The sequence below is a fragment of the Ostrinia furnacalis genome, unplaced genomic scaffold (assembly GCF_004193835.3).
Source record: "Ostrinia furnacalis isolate ACB-3 unplaced genomic scaffold, ASM419383v2 OfSCF4659, whole genome shotgun sequence".
NCBI lineage: Eukaryota > Metazoa > Arthropoda > Insecta > Lepidoptera > Crambidae > Ostrinia > Ostrinia furnacalis.
The window spans coordinates 73,296-93,602 of NW_021134898.1; the positions used below are offsets into that span (position 1 = coordinate 73,296).

The 20,307-nt window shown below is 38.3% G+C and overlaps 1 protein-coding gene across 5 annotated transcripts in view; it reads right to left on the minus strand.

Moving 5' to 3' along the window:
• The window catches only part of gas2 (growth arrest-specific protein 2), a 452,494-nt gene that overhangs the window by 9,182 nt on the left and 423,005 nt on the right, over positions 1-20,307 (minus strand). For 3 of the 5 annotated variants that reach the window (XM_028314320.1, XM_028314317.1, XM_028314319.1), the window contains one exon: positions 15,157-15,548. In XM_028314320.1, the coding sequence (XP_028170121.1) occupies positions 15,157-15,535 (379 nt within the window). In that variant the 5' untranslated portion in view covers positions 15,536-15,548. Of the gene's footprint in view, positions 1-15,156; positions 15,549-15,637; positions 15,658-15,758; positions 15,853-20,307 lie in introns of those variants that run through there. The other 2 variants (XM_028314321.1, XM_028314322.1) reach the window with 2 other exon arrangements.

The window sequence follows — 20,307 nt, forward strand, 5'->3', positions numbered from 1 at the left end:
TTATTTATGTTATAAATTATGGTATCGATAGCAGTAATAAAGACGAGTCTAAAATAAATGTGAAAAAGTATCACGATGTTATAATAATTATTCAACCGTCACGTCGCGTGAACGTAAATTATTCGATTTAAAATGATACAAAGTTTTTCTTATGCACCTAATAGAAAATCTTATCGTCGCAAAATATGATTTTCACGTTATAAATCGCTTCATATCTTTCATGGATTTATTGAAGCAATTTGGTCCAAACTTTCACGAGTCGGGTCCGGCATCGAACCCGGCACCTCTGGCCCGCCCTCTATCGCCGCTGATCGATCGCAGCCACGACTTATCGATAATAAGCATGCTCCATATAGGTGAAATAGGGGCTCATTACTAGTGGTGTTAATAAGTTCAATAAATAAATAGTTACACACCAATCAAATAAAAATTTAAGCTTGTTCTGTTATGATACACCTGCCTTTTAAATGAAACCCATAAAAACTCATAAAATTGTTTATTTTTGCAAATAGGCTTTTAAAAAGTACTTTTACACGTCCCAATATCAACCCTACCACTGCTTCGGGACAATAAATGCCAGTGCTGAGAAGAAGTACACAAATCTATTGTCAGAAAACATAGCCTAGCTTAAATAATATTACTTTAAATTATTACATTTCATTTGATGATAGTAGTACTTAGCGCATTAACAACATGAAAAATTACGTGACGATTAACTTAGAACAATGGTAACAATGCATACGACAACTATACCTTCTCAGGTTATAATAAAGTTGCTACAGGTAACACGCAGTAGGGTAAGCGTGCCAGTGCTCGTCAGTGAGCCAGTAGCGCGCGCATTAGACGACTTAATCGCATTAGCGAGGTGCGGTGAGCGGTGCATCGCACTGTTTACAATTACGTAACGCGTGCGCTTTGTGCTGACCGACTGAACTGTGCTGTGACCGATAAATAGGTTCAGACACAACGCATCCTATATGCATAATATTGATTTTCAGAGGAAAACGTATCAGGAAAATTCAGGAGAAATAGGAAGTATTAAAAAAATATAGTTTTATCATAATTATGTAGTGTAAGCGGTACTAGAATCCCTGTTATTTCTGTACCTGGCATCCTATGAGAACCGAACCTGCATGCATACTTATGAAATTCACAACTTGAATCCTGCTAAAGGGCAGGATCAAGATAGCGAACAACAATAATAGGACCGGACCAAACTGAGCCCGTCGAGAACTAATTAATTCTCATGTCATTCGAATCGAATACCTATTTCGATTGTAAATCGATTGCTGTCGCGAAGATTGAAATCGGTTCCCAGAAACTAGTTAGCTAAGGGGTTGGCTACACCGCACACACACTTAAGTAGGTATTGATTTTAAAAAATACTGCATTGTTTCCATGTAGACACAATTTTTTTCCGGGGTAAAGTTAATTATTTTCAGCAAATAGTCTATTAAAAAGCGTTTTTACACGTCCCAGCATTACTTTAAGCCTATCACTATCGGAACAACAAATGGGACAGTGCTTACATACGTATACTAAAAATAATTTTGAACGCGTTCTTGTAGTGCATACGTGTAGTAAACAACCATGACGTCTATTTTAGGTCAGAAAACTGAAAAAAATTGCCAACATGTGCCCTTGAACCTCATCTTCAACCTTTAGGCATGCGGTGTGCCCTTAGCCTAAATGTTATCGCGATCGGAGGACAATTTGTCGGCACATCAAAGCCCGAGGTGGAGGCACTGCTCGTAAATATCCCGGGAACAAATTAAATCACCGCTGGCAGACCAGTTCAGGGGGCGATGCGCTAATCGTTCGACTCCAAAAAAAGCAATTTCAGCGAAAGGATATAAAGATATACATATACTACCTGGCCACAGTGGACACAGATCCGTTTGCGAGTAACTATATTTAATTTTTTATTAATTCAAGGACAGCACATGTAAGTATGTACTGATAGTTTTTTATTTAGATTCCAAGCCAAGAGGCATCAGTGTACCCTACACCAAGATTATAATTTTGAATAAATATAAATATGCGCCACTTATGGCGTCTTCACACGGCAGCATCCAATTTTATAAAAAAAAAAACAAAAAAGTTTCCCGCATCCTGTCTAGTGGCGATCGTGTCTCAATACTAGCCATTCACACGAATTATCATGTTCAAGATACTTTTTAATAGTAGGTTCAAGAATGGGGCGTACCCGTGCCTAGTTTAACCGATATAGTCATATACTTAAAGATACTAACTACAGACAGAGTACCATACTCCTACCATACTCCAGTCCAGTCAGCAGCTGGCGAATCTAAATATATAAAAGGAGAAACTGACTGACTGACTGACAGATCAACGCACAGCCTAAACGGCTAAACGTAGGCACTTGAAATTTGGAAGGGACGTAGCTTAGGTACCGTAGAGGTGCACTAAGAAAGGAATTCCCGAAATTCCCACGGGAACGGGAATTAGCGGGAAAAACGGGATTCACGCGTACGAAGTCGCGGGCGGCCGCTAGTGTTAAATAAAAATTGTCGAACGTCTTCAGAATAGTCCCTATGTATCTTTGTTGCGGCCATCTTGAGCACAATGAAGCAATTACCTTGCAGATCGAAATTCAAGCGATACGAAAACATGGGCTCGGAGACAGTTTATCGCTCGCGAGCGTCGACATCATTTATGACGAGCGGTTTGAAGATTGGACGCCCGTGTCTGTATGGAGCTATGTTTCTGTCTTCGAGCTAGACAAAGCAAGACAAGACTTATGTATGAGAGAGAAGTCATGGATGTCGATATATTAACTTACCTATTATAATAAAAAAATTAGAGTCTCTATAATTATTTTAGCTCGAAACTGATTTAGGACTACAACTGGTCTTCGTTCAAATGTATCGTTAAAAATTTACATCGAGTATTTATCTGGGCCCCGCTCTAACTCATTGTAATCAGGCAAAGTCACAGGGTTCCATGGATTTTCCATTATATTTTCACCAGAATGAGCCATTGGGAAACAGCCTGACCGAACTACTGATTCTTTATCGGCCTAGTGAATCTAGACTGGTTCTGGCGGGCAAGGTCCGTATGTTATCGATTCGGATCGTTAATTAAAAAGGCTTTGTTTATTTCAAAATATGACTTGCTGTTTTAAAATATGTGGACGACCAAGACACCAGAGCCACACTTGGCTGCTTTTGTTTTTCAAGCCACATTAAAACTAATATTACAGTTTTTACTAAAAAAATACAGTCCTATTTTCGTTCAAAGACTGGTGAATTTTTTTAATAGACTAGCTGACCCGGCGAACTTCGTACCGCCTTAGCGTAGAGATTTTCTTAATATTTTTTTCCGTAAGAACCATCCTTGGACTTCCACAAACATTTAAAAAAAAGAATTATCGAAATCGGTTCAGCCGTTCACACGTGATGCCGTGACAACGCGAAACGGGTTTCATTTTTATATATATAGATTACAATGTTAAAAACATAGTTATTATGTTGGTTTACTACTGCACTTATGGCAAAAAGGGCGGGATGGTTTTGATGAATTCGTTCACCTCATATTCTATTCCTGTATTCGTGAGACCTACAAGGTACCTACTACTTTTAACTTTAAATTAACAATAAATTCTGAGTCCGCCCCTGTGGCCCCGTTGGCCTGCGGCCCTGGCCCTCGCTAGGGCTGCTGCATTAATTACGGGCATCGCGTTGCGAAACATATGAACGTCCAATAAATAATACTTAGCCGACTAGTGTGGTGAAAGTATCGATTTAATTTTTGCCAATGATCGTCGTGAGCTGTAAATACCAGTGGGTCTAGACAAAGTGCAAATTATAATCGCAAACCAGTCGAAAAGTGGTCGAAAAGCCCCTTTTCTGTATGGAGTTTTGACGGATTCGATTTTCGATTCGATCAAAAAGTGCGTTTTGTCTAGGGGGGCAGAAATACGGGCAATTACGTGGTAAATAACATTATGAAGAAAATGAAAAGTATATTTCCTCTTTCAAAAAACATTACTAATCGCCAAGGAAATGCAACCAACCAGAAATTCGGTTCAAGTTTAATGAGAACATTGTAAACTTTAATTAACTTGATTTTCGGATAAATCATATTTATGTTTCATGCTTACCTATGTATACCCTTTATCACGTTATCGATATCTGAATCACTATGGGAGGTCATCTTCATCGATATCACCGATCTGTTTTGGCCGCACTACAGACAAGGTCAACATTGGTGAATGGGAAGAAATTGTCCAAATATTTGCCGCCAATTTGCATATTAAAGTGGCGCCGCCATAAAACGAATTAACTTCGCACATAATATAGATTACTCGTAATTTTACGAGAGCGTAATATGTTTATTTTATATTTAAGCAAAATGTAACAACATGGAGTAAGTGCTACTGTTTGTCTTGTAGCGCTAGTAAAGCCAAAGTATAGGGTGACGATAAAGATTGCAGTTTGACATGCCCTTACGAGCATGTCAAGATAAATGCTGAGCCTATTGGCGCAAGGGCCCACAAATTTTCTTTTTTCTTTTCGTGTTATGTTGTTATTGTTATTTTGTGCTCACTGTGTTCAATAAAGTCCAGTCTTCTATACTATTCTATATGATAGCTACCATCTTTATGCGTAATAATAACATTGGCATGCAAATACACCATAATGAAACAATAAAATCTACTATATAAAAATAAGTCGGGTTTTCCTCCCTGACGCTATAACTCCAGAACGCACGAATCGATTTCCACGGTTTTGCATTCGTTGGAAAGGTCTCGGGCTCCGTGAGGTTTATAGCAAAGAAAATTCGGGAAAAGGGGGTAAAACGGGATCCACGCGTACGAAGTCGCGGGCGGCCGCTAGTTATTAATAAACACAAGTACAGTTAAAGATTCTACAACAGCTGCAGGGTGCGTGGTAGAAAATGTGGATGTACTGTTACTTTCAATTTCATTAAATATATTCTTCGGCACATCCTGCGTCATAACATTAACAGCTGGACCGTTAAGGTAACGTTACTTTTGCAGCTCATTTAATGCGATTGTCGTTAAATTACGCTTAAATTAACAATTAAATTCATCTCTCGTAAGGTTGCCACAAAGGGACTAAACTGAGATATTAAAAATACAGAAACGTGAAATATAATATTATGTTACTGCAAGACTTCTAGATGAGAGTTAAGCTTATCATGTAAGAACTAACAAAAAAGTAGCAAATACTTATTGAAATATGGTAGTTAAATATGCATTTTACAATTCTTATACATTTTGGCAGCCCTGGCTACTTGTTGCATTAATTTTATGCATTTTACAAGTTTCAGTAATCGCTCTGCGCCCGCGCTGGTGAGGCCAGCTTCTCGGTAACGGTCGCCTATGGTGTCACACCACGGCCCAGCTGGACATTGAGGGTTCTCAGTGCATATGAATAATATTTATTATTACATAAACTGGAATATTTCATGGCATATCGGTGCAAAAGATGTCTTTAAGAAAATAAACTGTTGAACGTCTGTAGATGCCTAAGTACGGAGGTTTAATTGGGTTAGAATATTCTGCAGTTAATACATATTTTGCATGCTAAAATCATTCAAAAATGTACCTCAAATATTAATGTTAGTTATCTAAAAGTATTATGAATTGGAATGATTTTGCATCTGGCAGTGGCATCCCTAGTGCCCTCGCCGGCAAAACAGCGCGTACGCAACGGAACTTTGATAGCTATGAAATCACCAGCACAATTGCTATGCAAACGTGCGCTGCAAGGCCGGAGAGTGCTATCAAAGAAAATCGAAGTAAAATGGACCATAAAACAGTAGCAGTTAAGTACTTCGCTTGTGGTTAACTCACTGGTTGTATTTGATTGACTTTCATATGACTGTTTGATGGACCAAATTTTCTTGTAAGTAAGTCTTGTTAAATCTCAATCCAAGATAACGTTTTTTTTTAATTTGTTTTATTAAATTAGTTAATTTAGAAAGAACGATAATATGAACGATTATACTGCATTCTGCCACACGCATTGATGTTTTTACAATCCCACTACAATTATTTCTGTAAGACTGGCAAAAATAGAACACTTATAAAGAAGCTTATTTTTATGTCGCTGAAAAAGCAAACCTTACAAACTTTCTAATGAAATAAAGTTTGCCATTAATTTGTAAGATACAAGAATATTATTACAGCACATTACAGAATTTTATTATCTTACAAGTATTTATTATTAGTGACATATTATTTCCTGCTTATATTTTTTGGAATTTTTTTTGGAAAACTAGTACTCAAGCAGCAGGCAACCCTAGTAAACCTTTATATTAATAGAGTCTATCCTGTAATATTTACCGCTAGTGCTACGAGTTGTATCCAATTCGGGTTCGTTTGTGGACACAGACAGAGTGACTCATGTTTATTTAGTATGCAAGTGGAAACTACGTTATACTTTCAATATAAGGTCCCATTATTTGTATTATATTGCTGTTGGTTTTCCGAATAAAATAAATAAATAAAATAAATAGACAAAAGCAACATCGATGAAAGCAATGCCATTTTTGTAGCACGTTCTTGTAGCCGATTGAGCTCTACATTTATTTACCCATAAGTTACGAAGAAGACTTCCCACCCGACCTAGATCTTTTATATTTAGCTGAACTAACTCTGAAGTAGATACCGAGGGTACAACCGAAATTTGATTATCACTAAAGTTGAGCACGGAAACTGGCATAATTATTTATGGACCTAAAATGTATATTATTTACTTGTGTTAATTAAGTAATTAGGTAGCTGACTGAAGAAAAAAAGTGTAAATAGCACATTTCTTTTAACAGATACCGAGATCAAAACTTTTCAAAATAGCTTTATGCATTCAAAACTATGAGAGTAATGTTCTGCAAACGGTCATACGGTGCGTTATGCCTAGCTTTCAATGCTGACAAGAAGTTGCTATAGGTCAGTGTAACAGCAGTAACAGTATCAGCATGTGCAGTCTATGTAACAGTACCAGATCGGCGCGGCAGGGGGCGCGATCGCCGATGCGCGTGCGCTAACCGTATAATGCGCTAGGCGCCGCGCATACACAAGTTGAATTATCTCTAGTATTTTGAATGAGAAATTGTCTTTCGTTTTTATGTAGGTCCCTGAATCACTTTTAATAAATATTGGTATGAAAATAAATTGGATTTTAGAGATCATAATTGCTATTTGGCGGTAAACAATTTTAGGCGGGGACAAAATAGGGGACGTTAGAAACCGCAAAAGTAAGGCTGCTTGTAAGCACGAAGAGTTTTTCGGGATAGTTCAACAGCCATGATTTTGACAGAGGGATTGCTTTGAGTTAAGGTTATTTATTTGAGGTTTGTTAATAGCAAATTAAAGAGACTTTTTTATGCAATGAAGATTCCTTGCTTTAGGGGACATAATTTACTCCATCAATACTGGTAATTGCCACATTGAGCGAACGCACACTTCATAAGCGCGCGCGCAGCCTTACATTACGTTGCAGTGTAATCAGCAGCCTGTGCAAACATTCCTTCGCACTAGCTAGAGTTTCAACTGCAATTACCATCGAATTAGGAGCAATATGATTGTTGCATACTTTTATTAGCAATTCGTAAAAATTTTCAATTTAAGAGCCATTTTACATTTTCGTGCGAATTTCTAAGATTTTGGAAGCATGAATTACTATCTTAAGCAACACCCAGAGATTATTTAATAACTGCGAAAGATAGGTCGATCCTTGTTGTTGACCATTAATGAAACGGATTTACTAAAACTCTTTTGCTTAATTCACAGTGCCCCATCTCCCACAACCATTTTACGAAAAAATTGCCGCAGACTCATTTTCAAAGTCCTGTATCTATTATTTATGCTCATATAATAAGCTTAAAAATATAAAGTAATCATCGGACATATATTCTTGTAGTTCATTAATGAAATAGATTCTTGAATTTCATTACCATTATTGAGTAAAATCTAAAAATAATTTGGCAAATTTGAAGATTAACGTCTCATTTTGATCGTGGTTTTTGGTTTAAAAACATAGCAATAACTGCAATAAAAGTATCCCAAAATAAAGAATATTCATTGTAGAATTGATTTCTACAGTTATTGTTTAAATATTAGTAACCACTTTGTCAAAATATTGATGTGAATATCAGTATAAATTACAATGCGCAAGCCGACATCGATTAGTATGGCGCGAGCGCCCGTCAAGGCAATGCAATGGCCACCTCCGTAACAAAACAATAGAACCCTATGGAGTTAAGGCTTGTGTGATTCGCCTTGACGAATATTTCGTATCCAGGGTCCGATGATGGAGCTGTAAGGGGGCAGAATTTTTTTTTTCACTATGTGACTGTCTTTATTTTGTACTTAATATATTTTACATATTATACCTATTCGTGTTTCAATATGAATCGAAATATAAAACACTTAATAAACTCTATTAAAAATTTAAATTATAGCCTGACCAGGAACATAAAAACCCTCGCCATGTTGCGGAAAAATAATGGTACTAATTTCTTTTAATGGCAACAGTAACTGAAAACTTCATTGACATGTCACCTTGCATGTCAGTCTATTGTTGTCAAAGTGTAAACAAACTTTATTTTGTGAATTAAATTGCTAAAATATTTTTATAGTTGTGAAAGAAAAGTGGTTCACAATGTGTTAATGTATTTGTCGAAGAGAAATACTAAGGGTTCGGACAATATTTTCATTGAATAATGTTTCCGACAAAGGTTGTCAAATTGACTGACATGTTTATCGTATAGTACAGTCCACTATGAAAATTAGCTGTAGTCTGTTTCAACTACCTATTTTAAAGTTTTTTGTCACTTTCTAAGTTATGAATTTTATGGAATTGGGAAAGAAGTACCGAGTTTGAAGCGTTCATGAGCAGACATTGCAGTTGAATATTCAAGTTCTGAATTTGATTTTTGATGAATAATAAAATAAATCCTACTAGCTCGATTGATGGTTTCATTTAATTTATTTAAACCAGGTTACCTTTAATAATATTTTTTCGTTAATTTATGAAAATATCAAATTAGCCCGTAATCCTGAATCCTGATACATAAATTTAGCCTATTAATTTAACACATGTACGACTGTACTCAGTGTTGCACTATCAAATGCGATTGACGCGCCTCTATGCCAGGGTTTTTATGTTCCTGGTCAGGCTATAATTAATCAAGTTTGAATACCTCATTCTACCTTAAAATTAATAACTTAAATCAAGTCTTAATACGGTCACGGCTCAAGATTTTTTTGTCCATTTCAGCGTTCTTTTTACTCTTTTGACGTTGCGTTGACAGCTTTTACCTAAATTCGCGCGGAATATTTTTGTGAAATGGCTCTTAACGCGGCCAACAAATTAATAAGAACTGTTTAATTAAAATAACAGATAAGCATCAGTCATGTCATGCTTTATGAATAAATATTACGTTGATTCCAATTTATTCTGCAATAAACTCTAATAAAGTAGACTGAAATATACAACGAAATCGATAACATCTGAATTGGAAAAACCATTAGTACAATTATTTCAGTTTCAGGCTATTTTGGGAATCCTTATCTAGGCAAACATGAGGCAAAAGAAGACAAAACATTTATTTTGAGAAATGTGTGAACTCAATCGAAATTTATAATGGATGCTTAGAAAATTAAATGTTCATCTCAAAATCAAAATCAAAATCAAAATTATCTTTATTTGTTTAGACTAATTAAATTAGTTCTTGCAAATCGTCAAATGCTCTTAAGGAGCCTATACATGTCTCATTCTTTTTTTGCCCTACCAGCGCTTCGAGACAAACATTTGGCAAGTGCTGAGAAGAAGCGCCGCAACAAACTCAGTCACCACTGTCTGCCGGTTTAAAAATAAAAAAGTAGGAAGTTACATACATTCAGAAGCAAGTTACTTACCACGCGCTCCCGTTGATAGAAGGTGGCCTTTAAGACGCCCATCTAGCACGAGACCGCGTGGCAGTTTTGAATAAATTTCTTTAGTGCCGTGCTAATTTCTAGGTTAATTGTTGCGTTTTGATACATATATTTTATGTCAGGTATATCTTTCCTTGACCAGTCCCCGAAGGCAGCGCCTGTTCACAGACATGACGTGTGAACCAGCCATCGCTTCACTCGACCATATTATAGGGAATGTAACGACCCGCCTCACACGCCACTACCCCAGAGACATTTTAGTGAGCATGACAAGTCTAAGATATCCTTCTGGCTAAGTGCCAGATATAAAACTATTTAGGAGACAAGGCAAGAAAACTCTAGAGAGAAAAGCAAGGCACCATAACAAANTAAATTTCTTTAGTGCCGTGCTAATTTCTAGGTTAATTGTTGCGTTTTGATACATATATTTTATGTCAGGTATATCTTTCCTTGACCAGTCCCCGAAGGCAGCGCCTGTTCACAGACATGACGTGTGAACCAGCCATCGCTTCACTCGACCATATTATAGGGAATGTAACGACCCGCCTCACACGCCACTACCCCAGAGACATTTTAGTGAGCATGACAAGTCTAAGATATCCTTCTGGCTAAGTGCCTTCTTCTTATTCTCTGATCGCGCGTTCGGCGTTTCGCGTTTTCACGCTCCACCGCGCGCTCTCTGAATGTCATGATCTGCGGCAATTACTCCGAGACGCCGCGTCTAATGATGACAGTGCGTGCTGCGCCGGGAGTAGTGCCTGCCGAGTGTATAATTATACATTGTGTCCCCAAATAAATCGCCTTTTATTCGAATATAGACAGGAAGGAATTTCACACGTCTGCAAGCAGGTATTTGTAATTTTCCAATTACTTGTTTTCATCAATGAAATTGTTTCCGTAGTCCGACCGATTACATCTTACCTACTTATTTGTCATGTTAGTCGTAATATTCTTGAAACTTCCACATTTTCAGCTTTCAATTCCAATGTATATTTTCGTTGCAGTGTACCAATAGCTCGAAAGTGATCTTGCTATCAAGATTTTACTGAAATCGTTTATTGATCGAGTCGGCATGTAACCTGGGACCGCCAGGCACAGCCGGCGCGGGCAGACAGTTTTATAGGTACTTTTATTGCTTGTGCATTTTTATCATTCAAGGAATTTAACATGTTTGTTTTTAAGCGAAGATTTTCACTACCTCATATTTATATTTGTCATGGAAACCGCTATGGGAGCGCATAAATGGTTGTCAATAACAGACATGCACGATGGGAAACCCGAGTGCCCTGAGGCCCCATAATATAAAATTCCTAAGCTGTAATTGAAAATTCACTTCTCCAAAGGTCTAAGAGAAATTCTTATTAGGGTGTGCTTACACTTTGAAGAACCAAATTCGGAAAAGTTGGTTTTCTGAATTATCCTTATCAGGAATCAAACAAAAGAGGCTTTGCTTTTAAGGCGATTTGTCATGATATATCTCCATTCCCACCATCCGGCTTTGACGTAATTTTGGCTTAAGATTGTTCATTTATTAAATATTTCACAAGCTCCCTGAAGCCTTCTGTAGTGATCGAGAGGATGTAAGGTTCTTCAACCATATCTATCTATTACCTTATAGCGTATAAGGACAATCTTATTTAAAATTTACATAAGACCTCAGACGTTACAAAAGGGGGTTTCGTATTTCCCACGAGTGCATCAGCCCCTCATACAACGGGCACATCACGACGTCATGAGAAGCAGGATCTTGGCCAGACGGATTACGGCCCACGACCGCCATCTTGTCAGATGACACGATAATGCGCTGATCCTCATTCGTGCTCATGTCTCCGCTATCTTCGCTACATGAAACTAGATTATGTATTTACTCTCATTTACTTAATAAATGTTCGTAGGGTTGGTAAGACTTATAGCCAGGGTTTGATTGTTCAAAAATGTAGCGGTTAGTATCACTAACTGTAGTTAATAAACTCTTGATTTGAGGGATGATGACTGGGTAATGAAATCGAAATTCTATTTAGACCGTCAGACAGATATTTTTTTTTTCATAATCGAATAATTACAGTATTAAATTGAGTTGAAACGTCGCGTGACGTCACGTGCTATTTCAACTCGATGTAGCACTGTTATTATTTAATTATGAATGAAAATAAAAAATATGAGTCTAATATTTTCTAATTATCTGTCTGACGGACAAATAATTGAAATCTTGTCATCTAGCCTATTATGTAGTTACCAGTTAAGAAGAGGGTGCAATCATGATAATTTATTATCTGACTTATCTGAAACTATGACCAAACTCACACCATTTTTCTACTGGTTTAAACTTCATCTTTGATAGATAACCCTAATAACGCTGTATGTAAAGGCACCTAGTCATTAAAATTCGTCCTCCACTCGATTTAATTTTAATCGCTGTAAACGAGCGAACATTCTGGGGTAGACTTTCACTAGCCCGCTCGGAATTAACTGATTAAATCGTCAGTCAAACATCCGATATAAATCACAACACTGTCAACGTTGCGACACACAACAATCCTCGTAAATATACAGTATTATGCTGTAAATAGTAAAGACACGTACACAATTGTTACTATAAATATTTGCAATGATTCATCGTCGATCGCTTTACAGCAATTAGCGGATTGTGTCGGTTGGTCATTTTGTAAACTGCTACTTCTTCGTGGCCGTGGATTATCAAAATCAAAATCAAAAGTATTTATTCAGTTTAGACCACAAGTGGCACTTATGAACGTCAAAATATTATTATAGAAAATAATAAAAAAAGAAAAGGTAGCCCTTATGGGGGACACAGCAATTATTGCTGATTACGAGTATTGCTATTTATGCTAATTAATGAATTTAGGTACATTTGTGGGGCTGAAAAAATTGGCCTAAATTCTAAAATACCTACTGAAATTTCTGAGATTCAAGTCTAAAGAAAGTAAGTAGTTCTAGTTGGAATATATGTTTGAATTTGAATTAAACAAAGAGGTTCACAATTTTACAATTTTGTAGTCTGTAAATCAACTGCGGTCAGTTTTCAGAACCTGAAAAGATTATCACATTAAAACGCTCTTATTTATGTTGTGTGTACCTACAGCTTTAGCATTAGCACGTGCGCTAAATGCCTAGCCTAGAGCCCGTAACGGCCGCGTGGGCGACGGATTCCCGGCGTAACACATTGTTGGCGAAGGCTCTATTGCCACACCTTTCGGGGAAAAGACGTAACCACTGCTGTGATAGATTGACTAACCAACCCATTTTTAATATTTAGCTAACTGTCGACGACACTGTCGGCACCTGAAGGGCAGACGAGTCTAAACTGGTGAATCGTGATTTTTAAATATTCTCACCTACTCTTAAAGCAATTTTTACGACTAGGGTTGAAGTATGGCTTGGATTGACGGATGAAGCCACTTCGTGCTAAACACTGTGGTCTCTGTGTAATTGTAATAGATATTACTTTGCAACAATCGATTCTTATCTGCTCTCGGGCTCGTAGGTAGGTACAAGTTTTTAAAAAAGCCCATTATTAACAGCTATTCAGAATAAATTGCGATTTGAAATTGAAACACGTTTACAAGTTGATAATGATCTTATTAATCCATCACAACTAGTATTGTATTACGTTGTAGAGCGACATATACGCGGCATTTTGGGGTTCCGCATCATAATAAGTAATCTCCACATGTTTCTTGAGACATGGTATTTACATAATACACGCTTTTCAATGGAGAAATATGGAATAGTCAACATATTTTGAATTCGTATTTTGCCATCATTGACTTTTAAGACATTGACACTTTTTAATGCTCATTTCATATACCCGCGCTCTATAAAAGAGAATGAATTTGCCATAAATTTATTTGGTACGGAATCTCCTGAAGCAAATAAACTCGAACGTATCTATCTTTTTTGTCAAAATACATAGTAGCAAAAAGTTGTTTGCATGGAATCCATTGATCAGTCGCCCACGCGCCCGCGACATATAAGGTGCGATGACACAAGCCCTGCTGCTATACTTCTTGTCCCATAAAATGGTGGTGGTTTGACATTGCCTAACATTAGGTATGTAAAAATGTAAACAACACTATGTATAGACTTCTCGGAATGATTATAAAAACCAAATAAATCAATGTGATGCTTATTTTTATCGACAGACCAATTAGCAATCAACACACCGATATTGCATTTTAGATTTATATTAGCCTTATCAGAACGGAAACTTAAAACAGAATTGACTAGTAATAGCTTCATCCTACCTATTTAAGAGCTGCTCATAAAAGTAACAAGATTCAAGTCATTGTAAATCTGTCGACCACAGAACAAAAACTACTCATATTCCATGATCTGAGCTGTCGACAAGTTGATTGAGTTATTAACTTTATATTGGTGCTATAAATATTGCTATCGCAATAATAAGTAACGTAACCGCAATAAAAAACTAGATCAAGCTAAACTCGTATAATGCTAGCATGTGTAATGTCAAAAACAAAAGAGCAGCAAAAAGAGACTTGTTTTGCATTACTCGTAATTAACTATGTCCAGTAAAAACACGTTACGTGTTACCGCTCAAAACTAAACGGGTCGGAGAAACTTGTAAAATCGCGATTTTCACGCGCCCGCGCAACACACACAGATATCATCAAAAACGCGCATAATTCACCGCAAACTAACCGCAGCACTCGGCTTCACTCGTGTGTTTGGACGGCTTCCTTGTGTTGCGCAATTTGTCACCAAAGATAAAGTGCTTGTTAAACCAAATAGTATAAAAAATGTACTCAAGGTGAACCTACCGCGAATTACCTGAGGCTTTTTACTTTAACACACTGGTCAGTCATTGTTCACCATGACAAACTAAAAACTAATTCTTGTTTTCAAATGCTTAGCAGCACAGTTTACTTAGTTTAAATATGTAAGTAATGAAAATTTCCCTTTTAGTCCGCACAAAAAGACTGGCAATAATGTAAGATAATGATAGAAACGAACTGAAAAACGTTTGCAGTGATAGGTACAAACACAGTTTTCAATTATTATAAACCTGTATAAAAATATATGATTAGGTATGGTTAGTTACGAGTACTATGTATCAATTCGATATCTATTTCAAGTTTAAAGAACTCGTTTTTTGGAAACTTTTTGTATGCTCTTTTGCACTTCGGCAGCTCATGAAACATTAACAATTGATAGCGTCATGCATTAACCAGTAATATTTAAAGACTTACCTATGGTTTTGTTAATCCAGTCAGCCAAGTCCTCCTGCAGCGGGAACAGCTGCCTGGCCTGCGAGTACAGGATCTTCTCCCGGTAGAAGTCCTCATCATCCTCGCACGGCGTCTGCGCGGCCAGCGCGCAGTCCGCCCTCTCAAAACTACTGCTCATCTTCCTATTGACGACTATATCTCCATGGCCGACGTGCCTCTCCTCCTTCTCATCCAGGCTCTTGACGTACTCGAAGGCGTTGGTGCGCTCGAACGCGTTGAAGATGCGATCGAAGTTGCCGCTGAGGGGCCGCTCGAAGCTCGGAGGCTCGGAGGGTGAGGATACAGGCCCCCACGAGGTCCGGCTGCCGATGGCCGTGGGCCCGCAGCGGTAGTACGCCATCTCCAGGCCTGGGCTGCAACAAGAGAGAGCACAGTCAAAATGGTTGTCCAAACTAGAGAAAATAAAGGGACTATGTTCATTTGGCTCTGTAAACGAAGATACCTTGGCTGTAGATAACGTTGACAGAAAAGGTAAGAATAACAAAATTTAAGGTTCTATCGATGAGTACATTGCTACCGCACTACCCACACTTGTTAGCAGTTGACTTAGAAGACAAACGTACCTATTTAAGACCACCTGCACTTTAAACGTCACACATTTTAAACTAATAACGTCGTCAGTGAGTAGCTATTTTATATGGATGATATGGAAGCCTACAGAAGAAAAAATGAACAAAAAAATACCACACAAATGAGGCGCCAAGACATTAATGTTCTCAATCATAATTGCTCGTAATATACCTCGTTATTATGCCATTAATGTTTTTTAATTGTCAGTGACATCAGCGTCATAATAGAGCCGAGCTAGCCGAGGTTTGGCCTTCGAATAAGACTGAACGATAACAAAAACTAATAACGTACGGTCATTCTTTGATTGAACATCGGCAACGCAATTTGCATGTTAACAAGGGATCAGTTGTTGGGCTGGTGCTGAACTAATGAGGGGACGAAGGTCGGGTTTTGACAGACTAATCGTGGTTCAAAGGCGTCGAAACGGATTAATATGATTTTGAATGAAATGGACTTGACGGGTTCATATTTAAGCTCGACATCTTTTAACTGTTCCGAGAAATATCATGAACCCAAAACATTTTGGTGAAGAAGATTCATACATACCTAATATCGCCTAAAGCTAAGACTTACTCTTTCTAAAAATCTATGATGGTGAAATCTAGGATGGACATGGTGTATGGTGATGTGTTGGTTTTTGCCTTTTCAAAATGTAAACTGAAATAAAAAGTTTACAGTCGTAATGGCTACCAATCTACACATAGCCGTGATGGAGTCAGCCTGTTTCTATTCTCAGTTCCTATCTAATGGTTAGCAGCGGGTCATCAGACTTATAATCATTTCCCAGCGGTACGAGCAGTAATCCCGGAGCCTGAAAAGGCGCGACGTTCATGTGGCGGCTAGATGAAAGCGCCGTACAAGGCGAAGTTCGCGCGTGACGCGAGCGCCGAGCGTGCGTGCGCGCCCGCCGGCCTTTACACGGCGCGGTGTTCACGCACGACACGTGGCGCGGGACACGAGCGCTGTCACAAGGAGGAACATGACTGGCTGAATGCTTCGGATTATGGATTAACATTAAAATACGAAATGCAATTATGTTACGTAAGTTTTTGCGGAGGATAATAATTATGGGTAAAAGTAGATGAAGTTTTGACATCATGTTGACATTATCAAACCGATGAATCTGGGTTCTTTTTGCTTACAGAGTCCTGCAGAGAAGTGAAAACTGTCTTGTCCGCTTAAGTAATTAAACTGGTCAAGACCTTACAGTGTAAATAGTCTAGCGAGCTGGCCATCTACTCTTAACTGGAGGAGCAAGTCCGGGTCCTTTGTTTGTGTTGTTTCGCGACCGAATGCCCGATTCGGCACGGAGTTCATAGGATTAAACAAAGAACTGTTTCTAGTCTCAACGACATCTACACAAATACTTTGGATACGGTGATTTTTAATGTATACCCAACCAATATTTTTTTCTATTATATTTATAGTGATGTCAGAACTTCATGAACTGCGACGATACTCAATTTTACCTTACAGCTTGATGCACCCCCCTAAGACACTAAAAAGTGTCACTCCTATTTAAACTAGATTTAAATGAAATGTCCTCGAAACTGACACATAGCTAAAGAGCTATAATTATCCAGTATCACGATTTACAACGAGACCAGTTAAACGTTTGCCAGTTGACAAATTGTAGGATGTAGAATCACGCGCGTCCACGACTTCTTCCTTAATCAATTTAATCCCCTTCGGCAATTGTCTCCCGCACAAGAACACAATGTGACCGCAAATCGGCGCAGGATTCAGTCGTGACGCGGCGTGAGTCAACCGCTCCTGATAGGGAATAGCAAAAAGTATACTTAAAAAGGTGCATAAGAAATGATCCATCAAAGAGGGTACTTAAAAGGACTTGGGTTTTTTGAGTATTAGATCTTTTTGTGTCAATGAGTACCTACATAAATGGAGTGGCTCATTAGCTGATATTTTCGGAATCACAAAAAGTAAAAAAAATAAATATATAAATACATTGTTTTCAGGTTTTCAGTGCAATTAACCAGTTTGTATTCCACGATTGACGAGGTTCATTGGATAAGGTAAAAAGAAGACGAATGATTAACTAGAAAATGACGTGACGATCCTTTTCTGTGTCAAGTTAATAAAAAATCTGTTTGCCATATCATCTAACATTCATTGATCATTCTTTAGTATCACTTCGTAACAGGAAATTACTCCCCTCCAAACGAAATGAATACGGAAATTGGTTGGCTGACAATGGCGACTCTACGTCTGCCTAATTGTCTGGTGTTTCTGGTGTTTGGGAACCATCGAATGACTGAAACGCAATATCATCATATTAGATTCAGATTCAATAACCACACATCAAGGTAATCAAGTGTATCATCAACTCACAAATAAGGATGTTGCTACAGAGCTTTGAATTTCAACTGGTGATTTTCTACTAATGAAGTAGTGAACTACTCGTACTTCATTAGTAGAAAATCACCCCTGTCTTTTAAATTGTGTGTCATCAACCAACTCTAATACCGCTACACAATTACCGAGTTATCCATGAAATCCAATTTATTCTATGCAAAGCGAACCCACTTTATTATAGGATTACGGTACTTTGACAAATAGGAACGCGAAACAGTTGGGACGGCCTGGCACGGCGTTGCGGAAGTATAAAAATCGATCCCACCAAATTGGGACAATATTTTGCATATTCTTCGACACGAACACAATGTATTATAGATTCTACAACTGCAGAATACAGTTTAGTATTGTTTGGAGGCGTTTTATTGAGCAACAACACGCAAGTATGCAGGCCGCGGTTATCCTCGGGAAGACGACAGTTTCGCGTTGGGCTTCATTTGCGGTTTGTACTATCGATCGCCGAGTTACATAGAAACTACTCGCTTTCTTTACGAGTACTTACGGTGTACTGCGAATTTCTCAATCGAAAATACGGTAAAATACCTTTGAGAGGACGGGACCGCAACCACAAAACGTTTTAGAAAAGACGTTCGGGTATGCGGGTCGGGTGCTTGGTTTATTGTGCAATTTCATAGAGTTCATTTCAGAAACATGAGTTGCACGAGTCTTTTTCAAGCAATTATAGTTAAAAATGCACTTGCTCCACAACACACGCAGGGTATTTAGGTTAATTATATAATTACGGTGGAATTCGCGAGTGGCTTGCCGCATGTCCAGCGACGAGATTCCGGCGACGGATGGCTGCAAGAGGCTCTCCTTGGCTATCGGGTGCACTTTCGACCGACGTCAATCACCGCGTGCGCCGCCGTGTGCGAGCAAATACTGCAGAAGGGTTAACATCACATACATGATATTAAGTATTTATTACCTAGACTCCATCATCATTTACTTTTCTTTTTTGTCAAGGGATTCATCGTAAACTTATCAGTGGGATACAGTTATATGGTTGCATAAGGTTCTGATCATCAACGACTACAGCAATTGTAGACCACATATCAGATATAAAAGATATTACAATCATTACCACGAACGAAGTTATTTTGACAGTTAGGCAGATGCTAGGCTGAGCTAGGATCTAGATTGTAGAGCATTCAAGTGTCCCCTCTGTCGCTAGGTACTCCGGCCCTACGCGTGTAGCCCACGCGAGCGACGACTAGGTCAAGTTGAGCGAGCGCGCGCGCAGCTTCGCGCAAATCACGCGTTTTTGCGCATTCACGCCCGACCCGATGGACCGACGAAGATCGATGGCCGCTCCAGCTGGGCTGCATTATTCATCGGCCGACTTGATTGACTGTATGTGTTTACTTTAATTCCATATGCCCTGATACAACGCGTTGAATTTATTGGCTTGAAAGGCACGCATTCTAGAATGTTACGCATTTTACTAGATAATTATAGTGTATATTACCTATTTGGTTTACGCAGTTCGAAAATGAAAAAATCGTACCATAAAAACTATTATTTTTGTAGTAAAGAAGTAGCAAAAATATGAGTTGAAAAATAAAAGACTTTCCAGGAATATACAGACACGCCCTATTCTAATCTCTGAATGATCAGAGATGAGAGGATAATTCCATTGACAGAGTCAGCTTACTGTATCCGTCCATGATAGCAGCTCTCAATAAGTTAATCGAGTCCCGAGATAGAGTCGAGGGCTCTTGATGAGCATCGCATGTCGAGTGCATCAATGATTGTGTCCGTCAGACTCTATCGTGATTGCGAGCAGTCTCGCTGCCTCTAGGCTGAGAGCTCTCGATCAACAATCGTCCCCGCTATCCAAAGGGTCCTTAATAAATACTGCCAACTAACTACGGAGGCCAGACAAATGCGCAGTGCACAAAGCGTAACAATGAGTTCACATATTACACGAGAAATTAGAATCGTTTAAATATGTTTCCTTGATTTCGCTATCCTAAAATTAATCAAAATTAGTTCAGCGTCTAAGGAGTGGGGACGTAATAAATAAATTGATGCATTTAGGTAGGCGTATTACTGTTATAAGAGTCACTTATCTCATTCCATCAAAAGCTCTCAATCAAGCCAGAGATAGAGCACGAAGTCTTAAATGAATAAATCGCTGCCGGTAAATAATACTCGTAGTACAAGTGG